The following is a 21682-nucleotide window of genomic DNA, read 5'->3' on the forward strand; positions in this document are numbered from 1 at the left end:
ATAGGATAGAAATATGCATGGGACCACCTTTTCCCATTCTCATCCTATTTCTTCCCATGTGCTAAGCCCCTAAGTGGTAGATTTCCAATAGGATTTCAAATGTGCAGGTTTCATTGCCAATCTAGTAAGAAACCAGCTCGCGGATGACCATTTTTGGAGGACACTTGTGTGGTGTGTGTGAGAGAGAGAGAGATTTTTTTTTTGGAGGGAAGTCGTAGTGTAAGCCTTAAGGATTGAAGTAGAAAAGACACACAAACAAAAGGATGACTGAGATTCGGCTGTGGTCATCATCATCTTCTTCTTCTTTTCGTTCGATTCTTTTCTTGTGGCATCTCTGTTCTCTCTCTTAGAATCTCCTTCGCACACGAAATCCCACTTCCAATCTTTCTTCTTTGCGCTTTGATATCTCTCCCTCTATCGATCTGATCTCCAATTTCAATCATTCTTTTCTTCTTTGCACTTTGATATCTCTCCCTCTATCGATCTCTCCTCCAATTCCCCAGCTTTGTAGCTCCCATCAGGTGCCCATCCATCTCATCAGATCATTTCCGTCTGCTGTTTGTAGCCCTGCCTCATGACGCACAGTCCTAAGAAACCTTGGTCCAGCCCTGCTGCTCCTCCTCTCCATGTCTCCCGATGGATTGAGACCAAAACGCTTGTCCTCTGCGTTTTCCTCATGCTCTTGCTCTTCCTCGTGACACAGCTCAGGCCTAGTCGGTACTCATGTTCTGTGACACAGACGGGAAGTAGCCTTATGCCCACTGATAAGTCTAGTATGCTGCCCAATGTAACTGATTCGGATGTACCCCGCAGTGGCCATCGTGAGAAGGGTTTCGCAGATACGCCGCTGGATGATCGTGATGAGAGGAGGGAATTTCGATCATATGGGTCGGCGGCCGCTTTATTTGTTGTCTTTGGAGCATATAGGGGCGGGAGCAACACTTTTGCAGTCGTAGGACTAGGTTCGAAACCTCTGTATTCCTTTGGGAATCCAGAATTCGAGTGCGAATGGGTGCCCTCTCCTAGCTCTTCCAAGAAGGCGTCCATTAAGAGTACTGAATTTGCACACAAAATGCTTCCGGATGTGAATTATGGCCGTGTATATACGGTGGTTGTTGTGAATTGCACCTTCGAAGAACCTGTAGGGACAGATCGGAAGGGCGGCCAACTTGTTTTGCATGCTTCTCACGGAGACGGACTAGGAAAACCTGTGGAACGCATTGTGGCTTTGACAGAAAAGGAAGATGTTTATAATGCCACAATGTATGAGCCACCGTATCCCTATGACTTTCTATATTGTGGCTCCCCTCTGTTCGGACCCTTGAATCCACAGAGAATAAGGGAGTGGATTGCGTATCACATTAGGCTGTTCGGCCCGCGATCGCATTTCGTGTTTCATGATGCCGGAGGAATGCACGCTGGAGTAAAGGCCGTTTTGGAGCCGTGGAGGAAATTAGGCTACATAACCGTGCAAAATGTGAAGCAACAAGCAGAGTTCGATGGGTATTACTACAACCAGTTCCTTATTCTGAACGACTGCTTACACAGAACTCGGTTTCAGGCCAACTGGACTTTCTTCTTCGACGTTGACGAGTACATCTACATCGAACCGGAAGAAACTTTTCAGGCAGCCATGAGCCGGTTCTCGAACGCAACTTTGCTACAATTGAACCAATTTCGGATGTCGGACGGGCTATGCAGGGAGAACGAAACATTGGGCGACAGCTCGAGGTACGCTACGATTGATTTCTCTGTATGATTGTTCTGTATGTGTGATGTACTGTGTGTCATTTGCCGGTGGGTCAACGACGTACGAGCGAGCTTGTGGAATATTTTCACGATCTTAGAGCTGCCCACTTTGTCCCGCACGCAATGCACTGTTCATCCGGCGCCGACCCAGGGCGTACCAGTGTAAATTTTTCCACGAGTTTGTTACCTTCCGACGCCCGCACGCAATGCGCTGTTCGAGTGACGATTGTTTGAATAGATCAACCGTGCAGAAGTAGGCCGTGAAAGTCACTGAGTAAAGTAAGGCGTAGAGTGGTTGAATTGTATGATTGTAGTAGAGCAACGACTGGTTGAAATGACGGCGAAGGGATGGGATATTGACGGGTGGTGTGCATGGGCGGGGCTGGTGATGAAAAACAGGTGGGGGATTGAGAAGCTGGTGTACAAGGACATGGAGAAGGAGGGGTACGTGAAGGGGATGCCGAAATATGGGGTGCAAGCGAGGAAGGTATATGCGACGGGAGTTCATAGTTCACAGAAGGAATTGAAGCATATGGAAGGGGAGGTGCAGTGGGCATGGTGGCCAAAGATGCGCTACTATCACTACCACGCCACCATCACAAAACCAGAGGACCAGCTTTGCTTGTACCTTTCCAATGCCACTTCCCTCCATCATGACAACGTCCCCTTCCACCTCGACACCTCCTTGGCTTCCTTGGTTCCCTTGGTCAAGCACTTCGAGCTCCAACACATCGGCCCAACCGCTTGGACCGCCGTCTGATGACCTCGTGCTGCCGCCGCTTGCCTCACTTTACAAAATCCTTCTTCTCTTCTCCATTATTCTTCACCTTCCTCTTTACTTCTCCCTACATGAATTCAATCTTACTTTTCTCTTGCCCCCCCCCCTCTCTCTCTCTCTCTCTCTCTCTCTCTCTCTCTCTCTCTCTCTCTCTCTCTCTCTCTCTCTCTCTCTCTCTTACTCACTCTCAAAGCAAAATCTTGCATGGCAACCCCATTCCCAAATACTATACCCCATTGGTAATTTTTTATGAGCATGTAATGGCTCTTGTAAGTATTCACCTACACAATTAATTGCCCCAAGAGGGGTCTATAAGCCCCATAGACTCAATTTGTCCCAAGAGAGGTATGTAAGCCTGAGAAGCATATGCATTGTACGCCCTCGGAAGCATATACATCCTACAATGTGTTTTGTATGAGGTATTTATAGGAACATGATCCCTTATTCTGAATCAAGTGAGCTGAATAATGCATTAGTAAGCACCTTTTCATTTCACCACATTCTTTCTCTTTTTCATAGAGTTTGAGTTGAGGGTCCGATTCTTGGTTCTCAACCATGTACCCCTTATAATCTCAATTGCTGTTAATTTTGCCAAACACCTTATCATGTCATCCCTTGTTCAAGAATACATGCTTTAAGGAACCACACTTCAAATCATTGGTTTGGCTTATGATGTGAATTAACTAAAAAGGAGAAGAATGAACAAAGGAAAATAATTAACCTACCCGTACATGCATACACACACACATACATGCACAAAGAGAGAGAGAGAGGGAGAGAGAGAGAGAGAGAGAGAGAGGTTCACCCTTGGGGTCAAAACTTGATTTGGTGTAGCCAATCATGAAATTTTTTTTGACAAATGTTGGTGGGTAGGATTACAAAGTGATGGTGAGAAATGAAATAGCCCATAGACAGCAACATAATATTTTATTCACATCACATTAGTGAGTCTCAATTTTTAACCTATCCTAAAATTTTCACTATGGACTTCACATTAGCAAGTCTCTTAAAATTTCACCAACTGCCATCTCTTTGTACTCTCCGTAACTGTCCTCTAGTACTGGCATCATCAAAGTAATTGTACCAAATAGAGCCTACAATACTCTACGATAGCCACCTTGCCGCGTTCCTAACACAAAACATGTGGCTTGTAATGTTATTTCTCATCTTAGTAGCAAGAACAATCATAGTCGTGGCGGTACGTGGGTGTTCTTACATAAATTCTATATACATGCAGGGCTCAAAAATTCTATATACATGCGGGGTTCAAAAAGTGAAACTTTCCATAAAGTTCCAGGGTACTTTTTTCATCTCAAAATGTATAGAAGGGGTGCATATTTTTATAAAAAGCTATGGGTAGCGGGTTTCTTAAATACCCCTTACATGCACACACTAATTGAAGTTTTTACATACTAAATCCCTCAAGTGTGCCATTACAATGATTCACTTATACTAGGTGCCCTAGTGTTTAACCAATTGAGGTTTTTACATACTACATGCCTCAGGGTGTGGCATTACAAAGATTCACTATACTACTTGGTGCAGTACCAAGGTCCCCGTACAGAGTTGTCAACTACACTCTTAGGTAGAAACTCTTTGCAAAACTATGCTAGAGTTATAGAAAACATGTATTAAATTGAAAATTTACCATATTAGTAAAACTATATGGAAACTAAGTAAAAAACTTGTTCAAAGTTGTTTTAGGTCCTTTAGTTGGAGTTTCCTCAATATTGTACTATTGCAGAATCTTCTTTGTCTAAATGCTCAACATATAGAGTGCTATAAAGGAAAGGGTTCGATGCCTTAATCTTAACCCTAAAAGGGTTTGTATATATTCTGCATTTTCAACTAAATCTAGTGTATAGTTAGTCATTTGTGGTGTGCTCTCTAGATGTGCCCTCTTTCCTCATCTCCACTCTTCTCCTCTCCCCTCTTCATATTTTGTAATCAACTTGAGCGATGGATAATGTGTACATTATCTATAAAATAAAGTATATAGAACCATTTGTCATGTCTACCCTTTGAATTTTTATCTTGAACATGCTCCACTAGTACATAGGACCATTCGTCATGTCTACCAATTCACTTTTTATCTTATTACTTTTTGGCCTCCTTCTTGAGCCCATAAAGAGGCTCTAAACATATGTTCATATCTAACCAGTGAGACCTCCTGAAATTCCACAATGATGCAATATACATTGTGGCAGCTGATAAAATGTGTTGTACAATAGAAACCTTGCATTCCACCAAAGGGAGAGACTCGCCCACCACTTGAGCTTCTCCTTCATTTTCTCTTAAAGTCAGTCAAAATTTTGTCTTAGGGAGACTCCTAGGGTGAGACGAGCCTCGAGGTATGTAATGATCTCCCCCTTTCTTACCCATTCAATTGAAAGATCCTCCTCCCACTCAGGTCGAGGAGTCTAACCGAATAGCAAAGATCTTCACTCAAATACACCGAGAACCTAAAACCAAGTAAAATAATTGCATAATACTCAACAAGGCATCGACATACCTTTTATTCTCCTGTAGAATGACGTCATCTACGAACAATTGAAGACAAAGCTACTTTCCCGAGGATAAAACCACTCCATTCACACTCCCAATCTCACATGCTCTCTTAATCTTTACCATCAAGGGAACTTTGCACATAACAAATAGTAACAATGCTAAATGGCACCCCTGCCTCACTGAAAGCTTCAGCTCATATCTCCCTACAACCCCTCCATTAATACACAATATGGCATAGGCATTTCCCAATAGAGTCTCCACCATCTTGCAAAATGTATCACCGAATCCCAATTGGCTCAAAACTGCTAGCATAAAATCCCATCTCACCATATCATATGCTTTATCTAAATCAATCCCAAAGAACACACATCTCTATCTTTTTGCACATGCATAATCTAGAGGACTATACACATTTAGTATGTTTTCAAAAATGTCCTTGGATCTGATGAATTCGCTCTATTCTCTATCAACCACCCACATGCAAAGGTCTCTAATTCTAAGAGCCAATGTCTTGGCTAACACTTTATATGAAGTGTTGAGCATAGTGATGGACCTCTAGTCCCCATCCATAAGCGTTCTTGCCATTTTTGGGAAGAGTTTTACCAAACCTATATTTACATATGAAGTAACATAGGCATCCCCTACTTACTACAAGATTTGCCATGTCTGTGAGGTCACCTTTAAGTAAATCCCAAGAAAACACAAAAATTTGAGATGTGAACCCATCAGGCTTGAAGACTTCTCCTTCTCCATTGCATATAGGAAGACCTCCTAGAGCTCATCTTCAGTGAATAGATGACCAAGAAGATATATCTAGTAATCCAAAATTGGCACCTGAACATCCTCCATCAAAATTCCAAGCTACTCCTCCTACTTCAAGTCTTACACTCCATCATCCCCCACTATAGCACTAAGCTCTGGCTAGAATACTTTTGCCTCACTTTTGCTACATGCCAGAATTCGATAACTAACTTGCCTTGTCTATCTAGAACCTACTCTACTCTTTCCCTAATGCGCTTCTTCCTAGCTAATTGAAATAAAACTTTGGAAGGGTAGCTCCCCACCAAAATCCATCCTTAGCTGCCTCAAGCTCTCTAACCTATAGCTCAGCCTCTATTTCTACCAAAAAATTCCCCACATATTGGTCTTGAGGACATATATCAAGAGCAACCTTCAAAGTAGACCTGGCATGTAGTAAAACCTCCTCATTTGAATTCTACATTCCTTCTGCCTTCAACTAGTCTCAAGACTCCTTGAGGACACCCTTAATTGCCTTATCCTATCTTAAGCATGGGTCTTCCACTCCGGCCACAGCCTCACTCCAAGTACTTTGTATCTGTTGGCAAACCACTTTGAAAGAAGCTTGGGAGGGGGGGGTCACTATGTATAAACCCCATATATTACGTGCATTCAAGGCCTATTTGTAAAACCCCTTATCTACAAATTCCTCATTAATAAAATGTACCATTTTTCTATTCAATCTGTAAATTTTGTTCCAAATTTATTTTATGGCACCCTTCTATTAGTGAAAATGTGACAGAAAACAAAATTAAATATATCCTTATGCTGAACTCACGTGATAGTGTGACATGAAGTTGGGGGTAATAAATTTCATGCACCTCTTCACTTCCTGCTGCTTTTGAACTGACAGCCAAAGATATTTATCATTGAGAATGGGACATTAGAAAAAAGCTTTTATGCCAAGATACCACACCATACTTTCCTCCCTCAGATGAGAATGAAGATGGTAACATCCCAAGTGATGTTGTAATCAAGCATAGGGAGAAGGAAAGGATCAGCAGAGGCCATAATCTCAGCGAGCCGGTCTGCACCAAAGAGAAGAGCGATACGTTGTTGAAAGAAGATCTTGCAGCTCAACATGACATGAACTGATATATATCGAGGAGTTTAAAGGGGCTGATTAGGTCGGATGGGTGCTTAGCTCTTGCTTCGATTGACTACTCCAACTATTACTTCTAAGGCTCTAAGCCTACGGCTTCCAACACTCGACAATGGCGCAACAATAACGTCTTGCGAGGCTCCTTCAACAGTCGCATGCCGCCTTCATTGCAACTCTCACTAAGGCCTCAAAGCCCTCGCGGACTGCGGCAGCCCAGCCTTCATCACATGCTCCAACGAACTGCATCAGAGAAAGAGTTGCAGGCCTCGATTGCCATCATCTACGATCTCCAATCGCCAACGACAGCCCCGACTAGCTCCCCCGCCAACGATTACCGTGTCCAGCCTGGCTCTCTAAAATGGTGATGAATGGGGAATTCAAGTCCGTTGCCAGTCCATTCCCATCGCTACTGCACTCGTATCCGATGGTGCTCTCCACTGTAGAGGACGCTCCCCATATCGTGCATAGAAACTCAGCGTAATCTTCAAATTCTGCATCGAAGATTACAGCAGGATCCATTGCGGCGGTGGCGTTTACGGCTCCGCTCCCCAGATCGAAAGACGTGGCTTCGCCAAAGTCCTACAGCAGCCCGCAATGGGATCCTGCAACGAAGCTCCTGCGACTCCTAGCCTTCTGTCCCGAACGACGGACGGCCGACTCTTCTCCACAACGCAGAGTCAACGTGCTCCTCCACGACGGAATCGGAACCTTCGACGAAATCTCCAGTAGATTCTGACAGACCACAAGGCGACACGTGGCAGCCCACACTCAACTCAACCTTATCCTCAGGGTCACCACTCACCCCAGAAGTGGTCTGCAGGTTGACACGTGGAACTCTATCCTCCACGTGGCATCCAATCTGCCACATCATCACCTTATGCTTGTGCCACGTGGCAACATCATCTTATCTGCCACGTCAGCTGACACATCACCACTACCACGTCAACACTGACACATCACCACTACCACGTCACCACTGCCATGTCATCACTGCCACATCAGCATTGCCACGTCATCAAGCCACATCATCAGGCCACATCATCACTGCCATGTCATCAGGCCACGTCATCAGTGCCACATCACCCTGCTGACATCATCTGTGCCACCTCAGCAGTCCAGCACTTACCCCTGCAGGCACAGTCCCTTGCCAGGCACACTGTGCACACACTGCATGTGCACACTCCTGCCACCTCAGCACAGAGCTTCACTGGCACACCTCTTGCTAAGCACAGTGCCACATCATCATTGCATGTGACTCACAGTGACACATCATCATTGAGCACCATTTGCACTCCTTTTGCCCCTCCACCTAGATCAAGTCATATCTCTTGATCTAGGAAGAATTTGAGGGTGCTCCAAAAAGGAAAGTCGCTCGATTTTTCGTGCTCTATGCGCTTGTTACATCACGCGCACATTTCGGCGCAAGTTACACTCACATTTGAGCCTCGCCGACAAAACCACTTCCTTCATGCACATTTGCCTCTACATTGACGCATCTGACCCAGCACTTAAAAAGAACAAAGGAAAAGGAATTATTTGCTACTCTTTCATCGATCCACGGTTGGTTTAGATCTAGATCAGAGTAGACTAGATCGCCATAGAGGGGACGCTTTGAATTCCCCAAGTTGTCAATCTAAGCCATGCCCGAAATTCCCGACTAGTACCTACTCGGAGTCAGTCCATACGCTCACATCCGATTTCACATCATTACATTACCTGAAACCTTACGTTCATCAGTTCAGTGAGCAGACTTCAGAGTTCAGAGGCATTGCAGATTGATTCGGTGGGCAGATAGCACTTGATTTCACACACACATGCCACCATTGTAAAGCCTATTTGGCTATCTTATGGCATCGTGCACATCATTTTTCAGCCTTGTAAAGCCTCTTGGCTATTCCCGGCATCATTGCCACAAGCCTTGTAACACAGATCAGATCTTATATACTGCAATTCTATCTTCACCGATGGTACAGAAATTTCACTTGGCATCTTCAGTGTATTTGCAGTTGATTCATACAGAGTTTTTCAGGACACTTTTGAGTACATTGTTTGCACCATGTCGACTAGCAACCTCAATCTGGAGGCATCTGCTAAGTTAGACAACTCCAATTACGGTACATGGAAATACCGAATGGAGACCATTCTTGTGCTTCAGGACAAATGGGAGTATGTCGATGGATCCATACCTAGACCATTGGCCGATCCAGCCACCAGTAGCTCTACTCCATCTGTTGTCACAGCACTAGCAACGGGATCTACATCGGGATCTACATCTACACCATCAGTTTCTGCACCAGTAGCAGATCTTGCCATTGCCCGAGCTCAAGCAGAATGCGATAAGAAAGACAAGTATGCCTATCACCTGATCAAGCAGAATGTGCAAGATGTCATGCTAGGACAGCTCAACACAGTCAAGACATCAAAAGAAGCATGGGATATGTTCGCAGCTCTCTATGAGTCCAAGAACACATCCAGGATTCTCACCCTGAGAAACCAGATCAACCAGAGTTTTCGCAATAGCAATGAAACCAGTCATGCTTATGTACTCCGCATCAAAGACTACAACAATCAACTTGCAGCAGCAGGAGAGACTATGAATCCCGCAGAAATGGTTCAAGTAATCCTGAATGGACTAGGAGAAGGATATGAGAATCTAGTCCAGAGTATTGCCATCCAACGGCAAATTCCAACACTGGAAGAACTTCAGTTAGTTCTACTTGGTGAAGAACTCAGGACTCAGGCCATTCAAGCACGTAAAGGTCATTCTAATGATCAGGCATTCACAGCTTCAGACAGAAGTAGAGGCAAAGGTAGAAACAGAGGTAGATCATATCAGAAAAGTGGTCATCATCATCAACAAAATCAAAGTCAGAATCAGCATCAGCATCAGCAGCATCCTCAGCAACATCAAAATCAGCAAAGAGGAAATCATTCCAACCGAGGAAGATTCCAAGGACGAGGGAATGCATCCACCAATGTGTCAAACATTCAATGCAACTATTGTCACAAGTTTGGACACTATGAAAGAGATTGCCGCAAGGAGCAGTATGACCAAGGCGGTCAATCCAGCAATAATCGAGGGAATTCCCGAGGAAGAGGAAATCATCGTGGTGGACATTCTAGTCACAGTCATTTTGCAAATGAACATGGAAATATGTTTCTTGCAAGTGAGGAATTGCATCAGACTGATACAATGCACCTAGACACTGATTTCAATCCCAAAGAGGATTTCAGCTATCAAGTCAACCAAGTGGAACAGGATCCTTGGTACATCGACAGCGGTGCATCATCTCATATGACAAATCATCAGGAATGGTTCACAGAAATGAAGCCATTAGAAGGTCAAAAGAATGTCATCTACACAGCAGACAATACACCGAATCCGGTTCAAGGGACAGGTGTTATCCCTATGAACAATTTCACTGGTACAAAAGGATTAGTCAAAGATGTGCTCTATGTTCCGAAGCTCAGCAAGAACCTTTTGTCAGTAGGTCAAATGACGGAACACAACTACAAAGTCATCTTCGACGGTGATGAATGCACTATCAGAGACAAATCCAAAAGAGGTCAGCTAGTAGCAAAAGGTGTCAAGGAAGGACGCTTATACATGATGCTAGCTACAGTACCAGATAAGCATGCCATGCCAGCTCAAATGCAATAGATGCCACTATCCGCAAAATGGCACAAGAGATATGGTCATGTCAACTTCAAGTACTTGTTAGATCTAAGGAATCAAAATATGGCAATTGGGATTCCGAAGCTACAATTTCTTGGAAAAGTTTGTGAAGCATGCTGCTTCGACAAACAAAAGCGAACCAACTTTGTCAGAAGTACCTCTCGTGCACGAGGTATTCTTGATTTGATTCATACAGATGTATGGGGTTATGCCCAAACCCGCAGCATCAATGGTTCACTTTATTACTTGACCTTCATCGACGACTACAGTAGATATTGTTGGGTCTACTTTCTGAAAGAGAAATCTGAAGTGTTTACCAGATTTCAAGAATTCAAAGCCATGGTAGAAAACCAGACAAGCAGAAAGATCAAGGTCATGAGATCAGACAGAGGAGGTGAATACATGTCTTCAGCCTTCATGAACTTTTGCAAAAATCACGGCATTCGAAGACAATTCACATGTGCAGATACTCCTCAACAAAATGCAATAGCTGAAAGGAAGAATGGGACTTTAGCAGACAGTGCTAGAGCAATGCTTAGTGAAAAGCATCTTCCGAATCAATATTGGGCAGAAGCAATAGCTACAGCTAACTACTTGCTTAATCGGCTTCCTACCGAACCGATACAAGGTATGACTCCTTATGAAGCATTCACTGGACATAAGCCACGCATTGGGCATCTCCGCATATTTGGTTGCATAGCATATGCCCACATACATGATGATCATCGCAGGAAATTGGATGCGAAGTCACGCAAATGCATCATGGTTGGCTACAGTGAAGAAAGCAAAGCATACAAATTGTATGGTCCCATCAACCGCAAAGTCATTATCTCCAGAGATGTAATCTTCGATGAGGAATCAGAATGGAAAACCTCACCTACACAGGAGATAGAAGCATCGACTTCACAGTCACCTACAGAACAGGTTGATGAAGAAGAGCAAGAATTGCCAGCAACACCCCAATCAGCGCCACAGTAGCTCAGACGGTCTACTAGGGAAAGCAGACCACCAACCAGATTGACATATGCTCAGAAAGGCAAAGCAATTCAGGTGGAAACCACCAACTATGCTCTTATGACTACCATCATGGCTACAGAAGAGCCAGTGTACTTCGAAGACGCAGTAGATAAGCCAGAATGGCAAACTGCTATGAATGAAGAAATGGATGCTTTGTATAAAAATAACACTTGGGAATTATGCGACCTTCCACCAGGAAAGAAGGCCATAGCCAACAAATGGGTATACAAAGTGAAGTACAATCCAGATGGCAGTATTCAGAGATACAAAGCCAGATTAGTTGCAAAAGGATTTGCACAACAATATGGTCAAGATTATGATGAGACTTATGCTCCAGTAGCAAAGATGGATTCCATACGGTTCTTGATATCACTAGCGACACTCAGTAAATGGAATGTGTATCAGCTCGATGTCAAGAATGCATTTCTCAATGGTTATCTAGACGAGGAAGTCTACATGCAACAACCAGCCGGTTATGTTGAACCAGGACAAGAGAACAAGGTTTGCCATCTCAAGAAAAGTCTCTACGGCTTAAAGCAAGCACCCAGAAGTTGGTACAGCAGAATTGACAAGTATTTTGCTGATCTGGGATACATGAAGTCCAATGCAGATCATACTCTCTACTACAAAGTTCAAGGGGAAGATATTACTATTGCACTTTTGTACGTAGATGATCTCATTGTGACAGGAAGCAAGGATAGCTTCATCAGAAAGCTAAAACAAGACTTATCTGCAGAGTTCGACATGAAAGATCTTGGACTTATGCACTATTGTCTTGGAATTGAGTTCTGGAGAGATTCAGATAGCACATTCATGAGTCAGCTCAAATATGTTGACAGTCTCCTGAAGAAGTTTCATATGGCAGATTGCAAGATTGCAGCCACTCCCATGGAACAGAGTTTGAAACTTACTAAAGATTCAGAAAAGCCTACAGTCAATGACAGATACTACAGGCAACTCATTGGATCTCTTATATATCTGACAATCACACGGCCAGATATATCTGTTATGCAGTAAGCTCACTAGCACAGTTTATGGCAAATCCAAAACAGTCTCACTGGAATGCAGCCAAAAGAGTCTTGAGATACATCAGAGGTACAAGACAATTTGGGATAGAATACAGAGGAAGTCATCCACGGTTGCATGGATACTGTGACAGTGACTATGCTGGAGATCATGAGACCAGGAGATCGACACAGGGATATGCATTTTTCCTTGGTCAAGGTGCTATATCATGGTTGTCAAGGTGCTATATCATTTTTCCTTGGTCAAGGTGCTATATCATGGTTGTCAAACAAACAGCCAACTATTTCTTTGTCTTCGACTGAAGCAGAATAAAGGGCACTCACTACAGGTGCATGTGAAGCTATATGGCTCAGAAGACTATTGTCAGAAACAGATTACTTTGATGAGTCAAAGCCAACAACAATATACTGTGATAATCAATCGGCTCAAGCATTGGCCAAAAATCCAGTATATCACTCCAGGACAAATCACATTGATGTCAGAGAGCACTTCATTAGAGAAAGAGTGTTACTTGGTGACATCACACTGCAGCATTGTGATAGCAAAGAAAATGTTGCAGACATCTTTACCAAACCACTCGGTAAAGAGCTATTCAAGAAACACCGACTAGCTCTTGGTTTGATGCAGAGGAAGGACATTCCCATTAAAGGGGTGTGATGGAATGTAATGCTCAGTCCTTCTTCGATTCCCCAGAATCATCATCTTGAGGGAAGGCCTACTTCATGATGTTGATCTTGAGGGAAGGTGTTGAGAGTTCACGCTCAACATCATGTGATCATGTGTGCATAGCACCATCACGTGATCATATGTGCATAGCACTAACCTTATAGAGTGCTATAAAGGAAAGGGTTAGATCCCCTAACCCTAACCCTAAAAGGGTTTGTATATATTCTATTTTTTTCAACTAATTCTAGTGTACAGTTAGTCTGTACAGTTAGTCATTTGTGGTGTGCTCTCTAGCTGTGCCCTCTCTCCTCATCTCCACTCTTCTCCTCTCCCCTCTTCATATTTTGTCAGCCTCCTCAATGTCTATATCTACATCTACCAATGGGGGCTCTTTATAAGGCAGCGGGCCCTCCAAACTAGAGAACTTTAGCCTACCAATCTGGATGCATCATTACTTTACATGTAAGGTCATATGAAGATGTGTTTGGACTTGGTAGGGAGGGGTCAAATGTACATTATATATTATGTGAGTTCACTAGTAGGCAAGAGAAGAAATATGCATCAGTAGAGCTAGTACCACCCTTTCCAAGACTAGTTGACAGGGCAAGCACCAACAAAGCCAAACTTGTCCCTAAAACATGACCAACGATGAGGCGACCAGGTCCAAAACAGTCAATCAACAACAAAACCAGCTTTCACAAGAAATTTTAATGCATTTACTGAGAGTGGCCAGTTCATAACAAGAGTAACAACTCATATCAATAAAAAAACTAAACTACATCAGTGATCTTTACTTCAAATGTAACTAACCAAAAGGGTTGTATAGGTCATGCCTCACAAAACTAGCAAAAACATCTGGAAACTAGCTCCAAAATCATCCCAGAATGAGATGACTAGCTCCCAAAACAAGGTGCCCTACTATAGGAAAGTTCCTTGAAAGTTCCAGGAGCAGAATGATAAAAAATAGAGCAGCTAATAAAAATGAGCTGGATAGCATAATTTATAAGACCTCTTACCAAATGAGGCAATCTGGGTCTTTGCCATAATGAACAAATTCATGGGTGAACTTGCCAGATGCTCCTCTAAGGTACAAAAATTGAAATAGAGTAGCGAGGCTGTCAGGATAGTGACAAGACACAAGAGCTTGAGCTACTTGCTTGAGTATTCCTCGTAGTAAGGCCACCTAAGATGTGACTGGGATCATTTTATTTAAATGACCTACTAGTGGTGAGAGAAGCCCATCCTATGGTAATGCTACAACTAGGACCTATTGATGTTGCAACATGAGAAGAGAATTTCCTATCTGTAGTTATCACTATGAAGAAAGAAGACCACAGACTCTGCCGACCCATTACTCACTTCAGGAACAGATACAAGTGCACGGTGTCTAGTTCAGCTGACCCATTAGTCCCTTTAGGAACGGATACAAGTGCACTATAACCTAGAACATGAAGAATAGCTTTTGTTGGTGTCCGGTCCTGTCGACCCATTAGTCCCTTCATGGATGAATACAAGTGCACTATAACCCAGAACACAGAGAATATATTCCATAAAGAGGGCCTCAAGACTAGTAGCTATTGCTGATTGCATCGGAGAAGTAATGGAGGATGGGATCGATTAGAGGGATCCACTTCAACCCCTAGACTGTGTCCTCTCTCATTCTTGGTGTTGACTCATTCTCTGCATTCTGTAAACGTTTGTCGTTGTTAGCAAAAGCAACAAATGAATAAAGTTTAGTTAGGTAATGACACTAACAAAAGGGCTCCTCTTCAACAATGTGCAGTGTGCTCATGAGCATCATGATGTAAATGTAATAGACTTGTGTACAGTGCATGTCACCAGACAGCCAGTAGGATTTCCTCTTTGCTTAAACCACACAAAGGCCATATTTTTTAGTAACAATTCTATTACTTGACAGTTTTCAAGAGTGGCCTTTGTTACTTGAGAGGGTTTCGAGAGCTACAGAGGCTCCAAGCTCAATTTTGAAGAATTGTCTAGCCAAGTAGTGCTACAGAAGGAGATGCAAAGGGAGGGTTGGGAGATTCGGGAGAGGGGAGCGACAACTGCATCCTCTCCTGACTGAGAATGGAGAAAACATCAGGGAGGGCAGTTTTGTCATCACTTTTCTATTTTTCATCAAGTATAGAGATTGACGAGCAAAGAGGTTCCTCGTAAAAAAAGAGTTGATTGATTGCTTTTCTTCAAAGTGGAAGGAACTTATCAATTCCATGCTAGTTTTTCAAAAGAATGTGTCAATTCCTTAGGATTGAATATGCCATCTTTGTTTTTTCTAGAGAAGCAACAGATTCATGTACAAGAGAAAGATTATGTGCTGGGTGAAGGCTCATATGGAACTTTAGGTGGTGAAAGATAACATCATGGGTGTAGACTGCTTTGATCCAAAAGTGACCTTTGCCATTAAGATTCTTAAGGTATCTGAAAAGCCGAGTGAAAGGGAAGGGAGAAGGTCCATGAGATAGTTAATGGCAAACATTGAGACAATGCAAGCCCAATTACCTCATAGAGGACTTGTTCACACAATTTCTCGTGTGATAAATCCTCTAAGATTGATATACCAATATTGGAATGGAGAGACATTGGAGAAATGGTCAAGGTTAAATGCTATGAACTCAGTCTATGTGGGAGAGGAGCTAAACCATTTATCTCATGTACATGCTCATGCCACAAATCTAGGTGGTACTTTGATGGGGACCTTAAAATATATGCATGGAAAAGATCTTTTGCATAATGACTTGCATCCTTCGAACATAATGCTTCACTTTGATAGTGAGCCTGATAAAGTTTTCATAGGAATTATTGATTGGGGATTAAGCAAGAGTCATAAATATGTTAATGATGGCAAGGATCGATGTGACCCTCAATTCACAAAGTGATGCATACGAAGAAAGTGGTTGGCTCCTGAGTTGTATACTTTTCCATTTGCAAAGTTCTCCAAGGAAACTGATATTTATGCTGTAGCTTTTTCATTGGAAAAATTGTATCGGCTAGCATACAAGTACTTTGTTCACATCCAAGATGCAACTAAGTTGGATCACTTAAAGCATTGGTAAAAAAGGATCGAGGAAATGAGAAATCCTATTCCTAAAGCTAGATTTACTGCAACAGATGTTACTCATACATTTTAAGTTATATTCAAGAAGACATGTGAAAGTGCATTATGACATGATGCATTGTAACCTTTTGTATTCAACTTTGATAAGTGCACTACACTTTCTATATAATATTCCAAAGATTGATGGTTTTCTTTCTAATACAAGATCTATTTATGTTTATAAACACATGTCAACTTTTTTAATTTATTCTTTCAATTGGCTCTTTAATAACTTTTATGTAATATTTGTGTTGATGTAAGCACGAATTAGAAGGTCTATCACTATTTATGTTAATATAGTGTTTGCGAAATACTTTATTTTTCTCTCTTTTTGAACTAGAATATTGATCTTCAATAAATGCAACTAGCTCATTAATTTGTTTGGCCATGGTTTTGACATAGTGGGCACTCAATATCCATCTCTTTTTTCATTAGTGATTTAGATTCTTGTATACCATTTAGAATTTAAAAGCTATGAGTTTATTTATTTTTTAATCTTATTTTTATTAGGTATACTAATGATCATATCATGGCTTCAAAGACTCACATAAAGATGTTTGACTATGGATCATCTGAGAAGAAGCTTTTGGGATATGTTAGAGTACTTGGTGACTCTACCTATAGCATGATATGTAAGGAGATTATGCAAGATGAAATCATTGATGTTCCTTTTCATTTTGTTATCAAAGATAACAATGATGATGAAGGTTGCATACTAAATACAACACAAGAAGAACATTGGAATCTTGAAGAGGATAGGTCTGTTGGTATAAAGAGGGCTTTAAGTACAATTGTCGATGAGATCACATCATCAAAACGTGTTTGCAAAACATCAGATAATATTCATAAAGAAGTTGATATTGTAAATATTGATGAGGGAGATGAGCATCTTTCTTGTAATCCTGGTATAAACATGCACAAAAGTAAACTTTTAGCAATGTCTATTCTTGAAGATTGGGAATCATTGTGAAAAAGTTCACAAAAAATTGAGGCAATGTAAGACACCTAGAGATGACAAATTTGAGATCTTGACCGAGGATCTTAATGGAAAGCCTAAAGTTTGAATTGACAAAATATGAAAAGGGGAGAGGAGAAGAGTGGAGATGAGGACAGATGGCACAACTAGTTGACTAACTGTACACTAGAGCACACCACAAATGACTAACTATACACTAGATCTAGTTGAAAATGTAGAATATATACAAACCCATTTAGGGTTAGAGTTAGGACATCTAACCCTTTCCTTTATAGCACTCTATAAGTGTTAGATCTATTCAAATGTAATTTCATGATGTTGAGCATGGTCTCTCAACACCTTCCCTCAAGATCAACATCATGAAGTAGGCCTTCCCTCAAAATGATGATTCTGGGGAATCGAAGAAGGATTAAGCATTACATTCCATCACACCCCTTTAATGGAAATGTCCTTTCTCTAGGTCAAACCAAGAGCTTGTTGGTGTTTCTTGAAAAGCTCTTTACCAAGTGGTTTGGTAAAGATGTCTACAACATTCTCTTTGCTATCACAATGTTGTAGTGTGATGTCACCAAGTAACACTCTTTCTCTGATGAAGTGTTCTCTGAAATCAATGTGTTTTGTCCTGGAGTGATATACTAGACTATTGGCCAATGCTTGAGCCAATTGATTATCGCAGTATATTGTTGTTGGCTTTAATTCATCAAAGTAATCTATTTTTTACAATAGTTTTCTGAGCCATATAGCCTCACATGCACCTATAGTGAGTGCTCTATATTCTACTTCAATCGAAGACAAAGAAACAGTTGGCTGTTTGTTTGACAACCATGATATAGCACCTTGACCAAGGAAAAATGCATATCCCTGTGTGGATTTCTTGGTCTCATGATCTCCGGCATAGTCACTATCACAGTATCCATGCAACCTTAGGTGACTTCCTCTATATTATATTCCAAACTATCGTGTGCCTCTGATGTATCTCAAGACTTTTTTGGCTACATTCTAGTGAGACTATTTTGGATTTGCCATAAACTATGCAAGTGAACTTAGTGCATAACAAATAGCTGGCCATGTGATAGTCAGATATATTAAAGATCTGATGAGCTGCCTGTAGTATCTGTCATTGACTGTAGGCTTAAATTCTAAATCTTTTGTAAGTTTCAAACTCTATTCCATGGGAGTGGCTACAAGCTTGCAATCTGCCATATGAAACTTCATCAGGAGACTGTCAACATATTTGAGCTGACTCATGAAGGTGCTGATTGAATCTCTCCCGAACTCTATACCAAGACAATAGTGCATAAGTCCAAGATCTTTCATGTTGAACTCCGCAGACAAGTCTTGTTTCAATTTCTTGATGAAGCTATGCTTGCTTCCAATAACAATCAAATCATCTATGTACAAAAGTGCAATAGTAATGTCTTCCCCTTAAACTTTGTAGTAGAGAGTATGATCTGCATTGGATTTCATGTATCCCAGATCAGAAAAATACTTGTCGATTCTACTGTACTAACTTCTGGGTGCTTGCTTTAAGTTGTAGAGGCTTTTCTTAGAATGGCAAACCTTATTCTCCTTTCTTGGTTCAACATAGCATGCTAGTTGTTGCATGTAGACTTCCTTATAGTCTAGTTAACCATTGAGAAATGCATTCTTGACATCGAGCTGGTACACATTCCATCTGCTAAGTGTCGCTAGTGATATCAATAACAATATGGAATCCATCTTTGTTACTAGAGCATAAGTCTCATCATAATCCTGACCATATTGTGTGCAAATCCTTTTGCAACTAGTCTGGCTTTGTATCTTTGAATACTTCCATCTGGATTGTACTTCACTTTGTATACCCATTTGTTTGCTATGTCCTTTCTTGGTGGAAGGTCGCACAATTCCCAAATATTATTCTTGTACAAAGCACACATTTCTTCATTCATAGCGGTTTGCCTAGCTTGTCTACTGCATCTTTGAAGTACACTCGCTCTTCTATAGCCATGATGGTAGCCATAAGAGCATAGTTGGTGGTTTCAACCTAAATTGCTTTGCCTTTCTGAGCATATATCAATCGAGCTAAAGGTCTACATTCCCTACGATTTGAGGTGCTATGGTTCATCTTGTAGTGTTTCTGGCAATTCTAGCTCTTCTTCATCAACCTCTTCTATAGATGACTGAGTAGTCGGTGCATCTATCTCCTGTGTATTTGAGGTTTTCCATTCTGATTCCTCATGGAAGATTACATATCTAGAGATAATGACCTTTCCCTTGATGGGATCATACAACTTGTATGCTTTGCTTTGAGGTGCAATGTGGTACATGCGCCACATGTCTTTTCCAAGGTTGGAGAACCTTGGATTACAGAGGAGACCTGAGAGGCAGTGATGATGGTGGATCTTGACATGCGTTGTGACTTGGAGGCAATTCATGAGCTCATTGGAGGCATTGTTGCAGGAGCTACAGCCCATGGTTGTAGATGCAAGCTCGTCGGTAAGGTAGCTATTGCACAATCAGTGAGGCTTTGGGCTGATCGTTGGTGACAGCTTTGCATGGGCATGGAAGGAGCCCCCTAGTTGAGGTAGTTGCTAGTGAATCTACTATGCTGAAGGTCAACGAAGCTTGGCAATGGCAAGGAGATCTATGAATTTAGTCTACGTGCCTGGTGCAGCTGAGTTGACTGTGGATGGAGAAGACGTAGATGAAGCTACGTGAAGCCTTCTATCGTTAGAGCTGACAGTCCAGTAGGTGGTCGACAGTCCATTGTCTCTAGAGACTCAATGGTCGACTGAGTCATAGGAGCTGACTGATCCTTGAATAGCCCAAACTGCAGCTTGTTTTTAGGATGAAGAGTTTGAGTCGCCCTTGCTGCTTATGCTTGGCTGCATGGTTTTGGTGTCTTGTCATGAAGCCTACTAAAGCCTTGCATGAAATAAGTCATTGAAGTTGCCTATGCAGAGTCTTTGAAGAGTTGCCTTTGCATTGATTCAAAGCTGTGTTCGTTATCATCACCGATGAGCAGCCTTCATGAGCATTATGAGCTCCTTGCCTTGCTGCTACTGCTGGTCGAGGCTACTTGTTGTAGAATAGAGTTCTCTCAAAGCTGAAGAGAAGCAGGTAGATTTGTAGAACCCGTAACCTTTCTCTCAGAAAGTGAACCTCTCAAGAAATGAATATTCTCACAGAAACCTTTCGATGAGCTCTCTCAAAGAATACACTCAAGGAATGAATAAGGACTCTCTCTTTCAATGGAAATCTCTCAATCTCTCATAGATGGAATTCTCTTAATGTGGAAGTTCTCTCAACAGAAGAGACACTCGATAACTCAATCTCTCATCTCACTCAATCTATCACAATCTCTCTCATAAGGATGGTGAGGCAGAACCATGCTCTGATACCATGACAAATTTGAAGAGGGGAGAGGAGAAGAGTGGAGATTGGGAGAGAGGGCACAGCTAGAGAGTGCACCACAAATGACTAACTGTACACCGGATTTAGTTGAAAATGTAGAATATATACAAACCCATTTAGGGTTAGGGTTAGGGTTAGGGCATCTAACCTTTTCCTTTATAGCACTCTATAAGTGTTAGTGCTATTCACATGTAATCTCATGATGTTAAGCGTGGTCTCTCAATATGAATATGGTGTGAAGAATGTGGAATGCCATATGGATCAGGTTCAATTGAAGGCAAGCAATCAGCTTACACTTGCTTGTCTAATTTTCTAAGAACCCATATTCTAGAAAGCCAGAAACATAAAAAATGATATGCTGCCAATCGGGGATTTATCACTGAAGATGCATCTCTTCCAAAAGATAGCATGAAAGAGGATCAAGATGATGTTGATGATGTAACAATAATTCTTGATGCTATTGAGGAAATGCACACTTTCAATAATTCTCATGAAGGTTATCACCACCAGAATCAATAGAGCTTATGTTTTTAGTTTGCATAACTACGATCATTCAAGGTGACAAGGGCCTTGCTTATGTTAGAATTTTCATAAATATGGTTTTTAAAAAAATATTCTGAAAATTTTCATTATCGAGTATGTTGCAGGAGCAAAGTTTGAGATTGTTGAAGCAACTTTGAATGACTAGAAGGATAAAAATGTTGTAAAAGTGGCATGTGGATATGATGGAAAATGGTTGTTTTTGTGCCCTCGAGGTTCAGATCTACAAACTATTTTATCAGAAAAGATATTAAAGGAAAAGCTCACATCAGAGTCTTCTAGCAAGAAATCAATGGAGCCATGTCCAGTGTTATCAAGGGTTGTTGGCTGACCTAGGAAGG

General features: G+C 41.7%; 1 protein-coding gene across 1 annotated transcript; it reads left to right on the forward strand.

Moving 5' to 3' along the window:
- The first annotated feature begins 297 nt into the window (after positions 1-297).
- On the forward strand, positions 298-2621 carry LOC147885531 (galactan beta-1,4-galactosyltransferase GALS1-like). Its single transcript, XM_087396602.1, has 2 exons — positions 298-1731; positions 2149-2621. The coding sequence occupies exons 1-2, from the start codon at positions 575-577 to the stop codon at positions 2507-2509; spliced, it is 1518 nt and encodes a 505-aa protein (XP_087252728.1). The 5' UTR covers positions 298-574; the 3' UTR covers positions 2510-2621.
- The last annotated feature ends 19061 nt before the right edge of the window (positions 2622-21682 follow it).

The sequence above is a fragment of the Dipteris shenzhenensis genome, chromosome 25 (assembly GCF_047967505.1).
Source record: "Dipteris shenzhenensis isolate YYH24624 ecotype China chromosome 25, Dip_SZ_1.0, whole genome shotgun sequence".
NCBI classification, from domain to species: Eukaryota; Viridiplantae; Streptophyta; class Polypodiopsida; order Gleicheniales; family Dipteridaceae; genus Dipteris; species Dipteris shenzhenensis.

Excerpts from the sequence above, each read along its gene's own strand:
- LOC147885531 (XM_087396602.1), top strand. The coding sequence starts at position 575 with ATGACGCACAGTCCTAAGAAACCTTGGTCCAGCCCTGCTGCTCCTCCT. Across the intron at positions 1,732-2,148 it reads ACATTGGGCGACAGCTCGAG|GTGGGGGATTGAGAAGCTGG; the intron begins GTACGCTACGAT and ends GATGAAAAACAG.